Genomic DNA, 13306 nt, shown 5'->3' on the forward strand with positions numbered 1-13306 from the left:
ACGCTAAGCACTACACTACCGCTCCCCACACACCACACACGCACACACACAGACACACACACAGACACACGCAGACACACACAGACAGACACAGACAGACACACACACACACAGACACAGACAGCACGCTAAGCACTACACTACCGTTCCCCCTACACAACACACGCGCGCGCGTCCATAGGTACACATACACGCGCTTGCTGCAGACACACACGACTTTCAGGGTGCGTAAGGCAGTAAACGACTGAAATAATAAAGCGGCAATGCTGTGCGAGGAACGCCTTAGACCAGCAACACATTTGTGTAATGCGAGCGTAAACACACAAACACATACAAACACATACACACACATACAAACACACACATACACACAAACACATACACACAGACATACACATACACACAAACACACACATACATGCACACAAACACATACACAATACACACACACATACATGCAGACACAGACAGACACATAACACACATACATACACACACATACACACACATACATAGACACACACATACATAGACACACACATACATACACACAAACACATGCACACACGTACATACACACATACATAGAGACACGCAGACATACACATAAAGACATAAAAAAAACCCACATACATACACACACACATACACACAAACACATACATACACATACATACACACATACATAGAGACACACAGACATACACATAAACACAAACACACATACACATGACCCGGCTTCGCCCGGGACTTGGATCCACGATGCCCCGCCGCCTTTGTCTCCCCAGTGACGATGTTCACACACGACAGCAGTTACGCTTTTGAGGCTGAGTGGACCTAGGGGAGGGCCAGGTCCGTTTCAAATAATCGTCAGCGGTGGTGGGCGTGAGTTGGAATCGAACTGGGGTCGCTCAAGCAGCTTAATGACTGTTTGTACAAAGAACATATAAAGAATCGATTAGAATAACCAGGCAAGAGTCCACATTCTAGACTGCCAGTACACGCAGTCAGCTTCATAAGCAGGCTAGAGTGTACATGATAGAGTGGCAGTACGCTCACCGAGCTTAATAAGCAGGCTACAGTGTACATGATAGACTGGCAGTACGCTCACCCAGCTTAATGAGTATTTGTACAGTGAACATTAAAGTAATTGATTGTTGGCGCGTTGGGTTTAAAAGTAATATTAATAGCACACATTGTGGTGGGGGTGTAGTGAAGAGTAGGAAAAACTTTGATGAATTTACCTCAGAGTGGCGTGGTGGGTGTCGAGGCCTAGTAGCGTGCAAAGCCTGCGGCCTCGCCTAAAATTGTCGGCTTGGAAGAGGCAGGGTACGGGTGGCGTTCCTTCCCCCCCCCCTAGCGCTCCAACAATACTGTGTAATGGCTATTATTTAATTAAATACGGAGCTTATGAAAGTGGCGAAGGCGTGGCTAGCCGTTGGCAGGGGCAACCGCCGTCCAATGAAACTGCAGCCCTTGGCGAAGGCGTGGCTAGCCGTTGCCAGGTCCAATGAAAGCGGCGAAGGCGTGGCTAGCCGTTGCCAGGGGCAACCGCCGTCCAATGAAAGTGCGTATGGGCCAAAGTCCACACACACACACACAGACAGACAGACATGAACGATTTTATATATATAGATGTATTTTCCTTGTAGAGTCCAGAAAAATAAGTATGTACATTTGAAACGTGCCATATTTATCACATTCAGACAAATAAATGTAATTTTAATGGGCACTTGCAAAATAAATTCTCACTAACATATCTGACGCAACAAAGTATTTGTTTATTTTAAAAAGGCTTCAGTTCTGAAAGTGAAAACATTCAATATTCATTGTTAGCTTGAGCCTCACTGTCCATGTGTGCACGCAGACAATGAGATGAACAGTTGAACAGATTATTTGTGCACTGTCCGTGATATCAGTGGTACGAATGGGCATAGTTGGCAACAACTTCCATTTTTTCCACTAACGGCGCTTGTGTCAGACTATGTGCACCTTAAGTCCACATGAAGTGTCGAAGGCTCGCTGGCAAGAGGTCACCGGACAGACTCGGGTGCCACGTTTTGACTTACTGAGATGGCTGGCAGATGCACCACCTCTGCCCCCTACCAAACCAACTTGCTGTGTTTTAGCTGCCCCGCACTCTGCTTGTTTTTGTGAGCGTGAACAACCCTTCGCCCTGGCCTTATGATGGTATCATAGTCCTTGACCAGGTCAAGTCCTAGTTGGCACATGCACACACACGCACGCGTGCATGCACGAAGAGGTGATCTGCTTGCAGCTGCAGACAATGGGAAAGTGAGCTCGCTCTTCTCAACGGGTCAATTGCCAGATGCATTGCCATGAGAGTGTTGAGACATTCGAGTACTTGGTGTCTTGCTAAACTAAAGAATCCAGATTTATTACTTTAATCAACCATTAAAATATGTATTCAATTTCGATGCCAGTCTCAATCTTGATAGCAACTCCAGATGGTGACTTCCCATCAGTAGAGCTTGAATAAACAACTAAACATGTAGTTTGGTATTTGTGTACAATACTGGAGTATTTAAATATTTTAGTTTTAGCTATACATCTGAATAAAAATAAACCACAATTAACAAACGTGCGCATGTATTACACGTCATATGTAATACATGCACACAGTAGGGCCACTTAATGAGTTCATTTGGTTATTGAGTTGTTAATTCACTTTAAAAGAGGATTTGAGTAAAGAAAAAAAAAACTTTCAAAATCAGGGAAACGTAGAGATGAAGTTACTTAGCGACTTGAAAACGATTGGTCAAATTGCACATAACGACTCAATGGCCTAGATTTCGATTTAAAGCTTTCGTGACTGCATGGATTCATCTTCTTGGTTCTTTCGGTAAAGTCTTGTAGAATAAAAGTAATAAAATGACAAATTATGAATTTTATTATGTTTATTTTTATTATTTTATTATTTCCCTTCTACCTGACTTTACCGAAAGAACTAAGAAGACACATGGCCTGTTTTTAATTGGAATTGACCCTGTCCATTAACCGTCGACGAACCAAATATTAAACTACTACAACGCGCTCGATGAAGTCTACATGTTAGAAGAAAGGGGCTCTGCACGTCAAGCAAATGTACCCTAAATAAATACTTGTTTGACAAATAATCCTTCAAAATTGCCACTGAAAAAAAGTATTTTATTACAATAAAATGTATACTCTTTCAATGTGTGAGATCAAATGCATGGGCTTGCTCTGGCGTGGATTTTCGAGTGCATTGGCACGACGTGCCGTGGCATTATTCGCTGCATCAATTTTAAAGTTGCAACCGACAATTTTGCTGGATTTCAAACCAACAAGTTTAACAGCCTGAGGGCAGACAGCCAGCTCTTCGTCTACAAATGTCAGACAAGTGACGTGGGTTATCGTGACATTAGACATTGCGATACGTAAGAGATGAAGAGCTGTGACTGTCTGTGGTGTTGAAGAAAAAAGGTAATGTGTTGCAGCAGTTTGCTAATAATAGGCGTTAAAAGTGTCGTTGACACATACACTGCGTGATTGATGTTCACAAGTATATAAAGCTGTAAATGTCAAACAACTACGGTACAATAAAAAAACCGAAGGACAACCAGTGACATTGTCGTGCGCTTTAATTGCAAAAAATACATCTTTTATGTATTTCCACAAATAGCCTGCAGCACAAGGTGTAAAGTTGTCATTAATTATGACTACATGAGCTGGATGCGATGCACAAAACCCCGATATGTCATGTTCACTCATCTGTATATAGCTCATCAATGAACATATTTTCAGGTCAAACTAAAAGTTATGTTTGAAGCTCATACAAATTAACGTAATTTTTGTAACATAAAAATGCTCCTGCATAGATGTAATGGTTGTGCTGCACACTTTACCGATGTGTTTTCGGATTGGACTCCGTGCTGTTCGACGTATTGTCTGACGATTTGCCAAACTCAGTTCCTGAAGAAGCATGTGGAGCGATTCGTCGGACATTTTGCCGAACAATATGCGGGCACAATCCGAAAACACACCGGAGAGCAAGGTTCAAATGTTTTAATTTTGTGGAACTCTTTCTCTCTGCCTGATGAAGAAACGCTCGTGTTGCGATCGAAACGTCGTGGGGTTTTGCAATATTTATTATTTATTTAAATTGTATTTTTTTTCTTATTTTTATTTAATTTTATCAATTTTATTTTTAAATAATTGTCGAGATTTTTTCACAAACACCATCGCTCTTTTTTTCTTTTTAACTCTACCTAACCATTGCTTCCAACCTCCCCATTGTTTCCCCAAATGTCGCTGCACTCCAGGAAGGAGGACTCGGGTTTGCTGGGCTACAAACCGCATTTGCCTGTGATGCAGCTACTCATCGGGGACACTGATCGAGCTCTCTCAGAGGCTGCCTACAGAGTGGGACCCCTCTCCTGCCACGGCGATAGTAAGCAGCAGCAGAGCCGACGCACGGGCACATGGCACACGGCGCACGGCGCAGCACAGCGCAAAGCCACCACTGCGGAGAAGGCAGACAGCAACTGCTTTTAGGTTTTTACCCTTTAAACTGGTACAAAACTGACACCTTTATACAAGGCATCATGTTTGCAATAACCACAACACAAGCAGTCAAAATGCAAACAAAAAGAAACAACTCTGATAATGGTAATGATATGCACTGTCCTTGAAGTTGATTGGGCCACACCCGAGACAGCTTTCCTTAGAGCCTAGTCTCCATTGGTGTTGGACCAGATGACGCCAAAAGGCGTACAACTAAAAAAAACAGCGCACTATCAGAGTATTGAGAGCTCGGGGTAAGCATTTACACTATGAGACCTCCTTTACCAGTGGCAAAATATAGTAATAGGTTTTTACCCTTTAAACTGGTACAAAACTGACACCTTTATACAAGGCATCATGTTTGCAATAACCACAACACAAGCAGTCAAAATGCAAACAAAAATAAACAACTCTGATAAAGGACAGTGCATATCATTACCATTATCAGAGTTGTTTCTTTTTGTTTGCATTTTGACTGCTTGTGTTGTGGTTATTGCAAACATGATGCCTTGTATAAAGGTGTCAGTTTTGTACCAGTTTAAAGGGTAAAAACCTACTACTATATTTTGCCACTGGTAAAGGAGGTGTCTCATAGAGCAACTGCTTTTGCTTACAAATTAGAGAGAGAGGACCACGTTGTTTTAATGGAAGCTCTGTAATCCTCCTGGCAACACGTGGAGAATGCGGGATTTAGATTTTGATGGAGCACCGCTGCTCTCCGTTCGATCTCTGGCACTCACGAGTAGTCGTGGAAGACTTTGTTTGATTTGAATTGCCTGTTTAAAACTGGCGATGTAGGGAACATCTTTTATGAAGAGAGCAAAGGCTACACATGCCATTTGAGTAAAACAAATACTGTACGTACTCCACGAAGTAACTCCCCATTTGTTTTGCAGGTAATTTTTTTGCAAGTATCTACATGAAGCTCGGTAGATTGCGGTATACATAATGATGTACATTTAACAGCAGGCTGACATAAAGCATCATAAAAGACACGTGTCTTGACCTCTACGGTAGTAAAGATATCTGCAGTGTACACATTTTACGTCTGACAGTTACAGTTCTAATACAGTCTCTTTTTATTTTTTTACGTGGCCATGCAGTGTTTTTCATGCTGATAAGTGACCAGCTACTGCAAATGTGGTGTTTAAGATGCATTTTTTTCGGCAGATAATTGCTGATAATTCAACATGATTAGATTTATAATGCCTGCCTTAAAGTGGGTTCTGTATGAATGTGTTATGAATCGCTGCTTAACATACCATTTACACAGCGTTGCTGATAAATCCATGTTAAAGGCGCCCCGTGGTGTCAAGTGCAATGTGCTTAAAGTATCTCGAATGGGTAACCAGGTGATCTATTGGGGAGTACCATTGCCCTTGATCCAAGAGTGTTCTCATTCAAATCCAACCTTGGCGCCATTCTAGTAAAGAATCACGAAAAGCATCATTATGAAATGAGCAGTAAGCAACTGTACAATTTGTACGTATGTAAAAAAAAAATCCCGTAACACAAGCCTCATTATGGGGGCAGCAGTGTTGGAGCGGCGAGGAAGCAGTTTTGTGAACCTGACAAGGAAAGTCTGATTCCCGGTCATGGCTAAAATCAGTGATGAGTGACACCTGAATTGGACCTAGGCCTCCCCTTGGTCGACTCTGCCTTGAATGAGTACCCGGTGCAGTATATAAACATGAGCACTTGGGAGGCGAATGGTCGATCATGATACTTGCCAAATTTTTGGCCTTAATACAGTGGTTCTTCACCTTTACTGCAGCCTTGCACCCGTTTGGTTCTCAATCGTAAAAAATAAAAATGTACAATGGCAATAAATACATAGGTTTGATGAAACAAAGTAGTTGTACTAACGTGCCTTTGCTTAATTTGTGTTTTGATGATTTACCTTCTCAAAAAATCTGGGATGTCTCGCATCCACAAAAATGGCATCTCACACTACTCCCAGGGCGTGTGTGCACCCCAGGTTAGACCTTAGTCTATGTTATGTTTGTTAACGTATCTGCAGGTTGTTAAGAATACCTCTATCTCCGTGGGCATCAAAAGGACAACTGGTTCAAATTTGTTCACTAAACAACCTCAGATGGTATCAAGGGAATGTGTTTTAAAGACACCATCACATGGAAACTACTGAAAAAGCTTGCTGTCACAGTCACAGCACAGGGATATATTTTACTGTCCAGTACTATATGAGCTTGCTGATGCTGCCACCTCGGATTAGTGTTTTTTAGATGACGTGGAACGAATATTGTCTTCTTGACGCCAAACAACAAACCTGCACACATTAATTACATCCAACGCGGCACAGCATTGTGACCCCACACTAGGTGGATTTGAAGTCATATTTTTTCTTTAGCTCTGTCGGATGCATCAAAGGGGTCAACATTAATATCACTCCGGCAGAGGTGGTGGAAAATCTCGAGGATGGAAGGAACAGACGTGAGGAGTAGATGTCTATGTTCATGGAGAGTTCCATGTTTATTATAGGTTCCATCCTAGAACAGTTACAGCTGCATGCAACGACATTGGGGAGCAAATCAGTAATAGTTGTTTGTCAGTACGTGAGTGTAAGTCCATGTGTGCCTATATCCGAAGTGTGCCTGTATCCAAATGTGGCCTTTGTCATCCCACCGCCAGTATAATGTAACGATATGTTGCTTATATCGCAGCTGTGCTTACATAAAGCTATTTGTGTACAATATTATTATATTTGTTCTGCACAGTGATAAATACTGCACAGCAGTGCTCTTCTTTGCAAGTCTCAAGGGCCACTGGCGGCACCCTGGTGGCCTTTAGTGCGGCCCCCAGTTCTGTCAAACCCAATGGTTTCAAATGTGCGGCGGCGTTCACACCGATGTCCTATTGAAAATTAGTGAAGAACACTGCTGTACAGCATTAGACGCTGTACATGCATCCGTTCGTACAAGTGTGGGTGTGCGCACAATTCCAGCCAATTGTTGCCAATTAACCAAGAACAGCTTACAGACCATTCTCAGCTCTAATGTTAAAACGCGGGGAATAACCAAATAATTACAGAAAATAAATAATTGCACTCGTAGTGATTAAATGATTACACAAGCGCGCCGCGGCCCACGTAGCAGCAGCGGTGGCGTGTGTGTGCTTTTGAGGATTGCGTGGGCAGTGAGAGTTGGGGATGAGCACAAACATTGTATCCCACCCTGGGGAAGACGCTGTTGCGCATCCTCATTGAGCTCGGCGGTCCGCCTGCTCGCCTGGAGAGACGGTCACTCTGCATCCTGTTCCTCTTATCCCTGACCACGCTCTGGCGTTTTTCGGCACTTGGCTTGCAAGGGCCCGTTTGTCAAGGAAACCTGGTTGTCTCCGATAGACTCCTATCTCGTATTCACATCTCGACTCCCCTTACCCCCTTTGCGCCTAATCCATTGTGTCAAAGCTTTGGAACACAAACAGAATATCTATTTCAAAGTACGTAATATGGGGAAAAAAGTACTTTAGCTTCAGGGCTCCTCCTGTAGGATTTAAAAGAAAGACGATGTGTTGAATAGTTTCCAAATACAAAGTGTATTTGTCATTGTGGCCGAACTGTGTTTGTCGATGGTGTGTTATCATGCTGTCTCTTGCACACTGTACAAGAATATAAAACAAAATACGAGTGTAATCTTCTACCAGTTTGCCATATTCACAAAATTATCATGTGAAGCTCGACCTCTTGATATATTGATACGTGACGTGTATTCAATAAAATGTTTACCAAATGTATGGTATAATTACGTCTTTGTACACAATAGCCTAAAAATACCAAGGTACCTCGAGTGATGGATCTCAACTGCAGAGTAGTTCACTTGCTGAAACAATAAATGCTGCTGAATAATTTTGGTCTGGAAACAGAACGGAGTTCTACTTGTATTGTGCACGAGTTTTCTAAGGCTTACAGAGTGCTACTCGTACAGTACATAATATCTAAAAAAAATTATAGGTCAGGAAAGATCTCACGAAAAGATGCTTCTCCAACCATAGTAATGTCATCGCCAGACATTTTGACAGCCAAAACGTCTGGAGATGAAATTACAACAGTTGGAGAAATGTCTTCTTGGGAAGATCCTTCCTGACCTATTATTGTTTAGATATTAAGTCGAAGTCCCAACTGCCACAGAATGTTTTTAATCCTACAGTTCACCAGAGGACTGTGACACAGAAAAGTATGAAGGAAAGGGATGGATTAGTATAACCTATATGACAAATTAAACAAGCATATATAATACTACACTCGTTTCTGAATGTTGTTGACTTGTGCATGCACAAGGAATGTAAAAATGGGTTTTTGGGGTCAAATGGGGACTGCCAACAGGGCCTCATTTAAATGTTGTGATTATAGCCTCTGAGTGTCATTCAGAGACTATAATCACATGGCCTCTTTAGCCATAGGTCTTGTCAAGTGGAGAGATACAACCCCCTATATTAATCGCTTTTTGGCCAAGATGATCAGACAACTCACACGATGGGTAAAATAGCTTTAAAATAAAATGATCAACTGGAAAATATTTTGCTTTAGATGTGAAAAATAATAATATCTGAAAATGCAGCACTTTTCAAGGTACAACAGCAGTTCAATTTATTTTTAAAATGTGTTTTAAATTACGTACGTGACCATGGCTCATGGGCATTGGTATTACGAGCAAACATACAGTATACCATTATACTCTTTGGTTCTTTCGGTAAAGTCACGTAGGTATAAAATAAAATACCTACGTGACTTTACCGAAAGAAACAAAGAGTATGGATTCCTACAGTCACGAAAGCTTCAAATCAAGATATAACATTATACTTTTGTGCCACCTGTGTATGGACACCTCAGGACACTTCTGGAATTCAGTGCTGTTCACGACGCCAAGTTCCTACCTGCATTTCCCACCAATTCGAGCCGAGACCAGCCTGGACATCGCGTTCTTTTTCAAGACGACGACTGACTCCGGCGTGATCCTTGAGAACATGGGGGCGAGCGACTTCATTCGTGTGCAGCTCAAGTGTGAGTTTCCGATTTGCAGATTCATGCGTGCACACAAATGACAAAGATCCCCCGTATAGCCTTAACAGACTGTTGGGGCAAGTGCTGTTAGTAAGCACTGAGGGGGTGGGTGGACAGCACCACGCCCGACCGCCTTTGTCTCCCCAGTGGCGATGTTTACACACTGCACCAGGTACTCATTTGAGGCTGAGTCGATCAAGGAGAGGCTCAGGACCGGTTCAGATAGTCGTTAACTGATGTTGGCCGTGAGCGGGAATCGAACTTGGGTTGCCGGGTTCGTAGTGCAGCACGTTAACTGCTAAACTACCGCTGCACACTTGGACATGATTATGAATGATCGACAGTGTGATGAGCTGGCATTTAAGGAGGGGACCGATTTTCACCATTCCAGGTCACAATTTAGAAGTTATATATATATATATTTAAGATTATCGTGAATATATTGCCTCTAGTGGCTACAGGAGGTCGACATGTAAAAAAATAAATGTAACATTCATAAATAAATACAATTGAAAAATTATGCAATTCTTATTCATGCAATTCGTGTACGAATTCATTTTAAACATTAAATCAATGCACTGTTACTTACCTATTGCTCATTATAATTTCATGTTAGTGTATTATTTTCTAACTTTTCACAAATTAGCACTCATCAAAATATTAAACGACGACAAAATAAATGTTTCTTATTAAGCTGTCAAATTATATTTTAACCATTACATAATGGCATTTATATAAATAAATCACACGACTTCTGTGTGGCCAACCCCACTGAACCCTTGCCCTCTCCCCGTCCCCCGTGAAAACAGATACTGCTCCGTGTTGCGGTGAGGCCCCGATGTAGCCTGTTCCTACCCTGAGTAATCATTGGAAAGATGTGATTAACCATGGAAAACAGATTTAACTACACTTATTTGCCAATCTTATTTGACAGACAACCATCACAGTTTTACCATGTCTAGTGGTGGTCTCCCTGTTACAGGTTGAGTCACAAACCGTACCTCTCCATAACAAAGGCTCAGCCTTTGTTCAGCCCAGCCTTTGTTATGCAGTCTATTCTTAGTCTCAAGCCTCACCTTACCATATTAATAAAAGTATGCGGCCCTTGCCCCACCACCTTCTCCAACCATTATATAAACGGAGTGGTAGCTTCTGCAATCTCTCATTTACTTGATACAGCTGTCGTGGCTGTGACGGTACCACCTGAAGACGGAAGCTTGTGTTGCCTCCGAAACGTCGTGATTTTTATTTTATTTTACTTTTTCCATCGTCATCTTTCCTGTCCTCTTGGCTCCCATTTTTCAATTCCCTATCCATCATTCATTAAATTCCCATTGTTATATGCCTTCACTCTGCTCCCCTTCCAGTGCTGGTGGGCCACGGGTAAAACATTGGCAGTATAAATATAACACATTACTGATATTGCGAGTGCTTATAGAATACAACTGTTGCCACAATTTCAATTGAAGAGTCAACTCTATTTTTTTTATAGTTCAATGCAAAAGATAAATTCCTGATATTTAGATAAAAATATATATTTACGTCGGTCACTCCTACTGTTGCACTCAACACTACACCCCATTATATGCCATACCAGATTTAGGGTGATTCATTTAATTACATTTATTAAAATAGTTCAGCCGCTTAATTAGAGAAATGTGTTTTTATTACCATAGCATAACAAAATTATAACAAAATTATACTATACTAAGAAAACATTTTGTCACTACTGGTTAGCAGTAATTTTGAAGACAGATGCCCAAGTCAGAAATTGTCTTTTCACATTGGGATAGTTAAAAAGAATAAAAGCACACGTTTAAGCACAAATGCAGAAAATGCTGTGAAATGTATTACATCAAAGGTCTGTTCATTAGACCCTGAAGGAATATGTTGTAACAATCACAGGCTCTGAATTAACTCCACAGAAATTGCTCAAAGTCATTTCATTGTACGCAGCAACTGAGAACAGACATGTACCAGAGACACCCGGTGCCACGTGGTTCATTATCCATAATAGAGGTTTTAAGACTGTAACAGGAGGATTTCTCCACAACTCTGGCAGTCGCCTGATGAGGCTGGTTGGAATTACCGGCGAAAAGTCGTGCTTGAATTGTAAATGTTGTGGGTTTACTCTCCAACACACAACCGGTGTGCTGAACTAGTAACGAATTAAAATCTTTCATTCCATGACAAACCTTACAAAAACCTTACCTTACTAATTGGCTGTGTTGGGTGGTGGCGGGCTTAACATTTATATTTATGCGATGTTACCCAAAAAACTATTATGGATAATATTGGTCGTGAAATCTACGTGTTAAAATGGTTCATTATTATATAAGTGAAAAAACGAATTCTGCTCATTAAATACAGTACATATATAACCTCAATCTCTAACAAAAATGTATGTAGAAACATCTCATGCTGAGCAGATCCAGTTGCCATATACCACATACCAGCCATACAATACAACATGGATCTATATTGAGTTGAAACGTGACTGAATGGCAAGACGTTGTGCAGAAACGGTGGCCATAGGACTTGAGAAAGTTTAACAACACGGATCATGGGGTGAAGGCGTTCTAGACTGCTAGAGCAGGAACTGCGGGGTTAAGGAAGAGCGTTTCAGCCCATGAGGGATGCATTTTCCCTGATGAAAGCTTGACTGGTGGCTTCCATAGAAAGCCTTGATTGTAGGAGCATAGATTGCAGAGAGTGAGATTATAGGGGAGAGATCGGCACGGATGGGTCCATAAAGGATCTTGATAATTACGAGTTTAAACTTAAAATTGAGGTGCAGGCCATGCGATTGCAAGTACTGGAGTTATGTGGGTCATTTATGGGTATGAGGGAGAAGTCTGACAGCGGCATTTTGGACAATCTACCTACGGACGTATATATGTTTTGATCCATAGGAGTTGGATATGCATTGCTTTTTCTTCCTTCAAACATCAAAAGCAGTGATGGCATGGGCATTTATATAAATTATAATTACAATGACATTATTACATACTGCAGCCCCGCACGAAGTGAGCTTCAGCTTCGACGTTGGCAATGGCCCAGTGGAGATGGCCGTGCGTTCGGAGCAGCCGCTCAACGACGAGGAGTGGCACGTGGTAAGCGCCGAGCGGAGCCTCAAGGAGGCGAGCCTACGCGTGGACCTCTTGCCCCGCGAGCTGGTGCCTGCACCCGCACAGGGCCACACCAGCCTGCAGCTCAGCAGCCAGCTCTACGTCGGTAGGAACACGCAACCACACAATGCGTTTCTTGCTGCTTTAGATCAATGCCGAAGTAAAATCTGCAGTGTCCTATTTTAGCGTTGTAGGTTGTTTTTTTTCAGCCACTCACAATCCAAGTGAGTGCCACGGTGGAGAGATGTTAACTCCCTCGGCTCGTATGCAGGAGGTTGTGGGTTCGATCCCGACCCTGATGCCTGTATATTTGGAGTTTGACTGTTCTCCCTCCACATTTAGAAACATGCATTTTAAGTTTTTGGCTGTTATACATTTCCACTTGATAAGCCACTTTCTTGAGCTATCATTTGCGGCCAGGGTCACTTTTGAAAAATTTGTCTTAGTGGGCCTTAACTGGTAAAATATGTTTTTGTTTTTTAGTTGACAGTGTTGTTTTCCAAATTAGGCTGCATTTCTTCTCCCAAGCATTTGGCATGCACTGCTGCAGCTTCAGGACTTGAACAAGATGTCGCAGTAATTTGGGCTTTAAAATGTTTGCTGTCATATTATT

At 42.0% G+C, this 13306-nt stretch overlaps 1 protein-coding gene across 2 annotated transcripts in view; it reads left to right on the plus strand.

Annotated features, from left to right (window-relative positions):
* The window catches only part of LOC133344798 (contactin-associated protein-like 2), a 152416-nt gene that overhangs the window by 127096 nt on the left and 12014 nt on the right, over positions 1 to 13306 (plus strand). For both annotated transcript variants that reach the window (XM_061554988.1, XM_061554990.1), the window contains 3 exons: positions 4305 to 4432; positions 9395 to 9565; positions 12581 to 12799. In XM_061554988.1, coding sequence (XP_061410972.1) covers positions 4305 to 4432; positions 9395 to 9565; positions 12581 to 12799 — 518 coding nt within the window. The remainder of the gene's footprint in view (positions 1 to 4304; positions 4433 to 9394; positions 9566 to 12580; positions 12800 to 13306) is intronic.

Source organism: Lethenteron reissneri, chromosome 20 (assembly GCF_015708825.2).
Source record: "Lethenteron reissneri isolate LAM-NWPU_2019-01 chromosome 20, ASM1570882v1, whole genome shotgun sequence".
NCBI classification, from domain to species: domain Eukaryota; kingdom Metazoa; phylum Chordata; class Hyperoartia; order Petromyzontiformes; family Petromyzontidae; genus Lethenteron; species Lethenteron reissneri.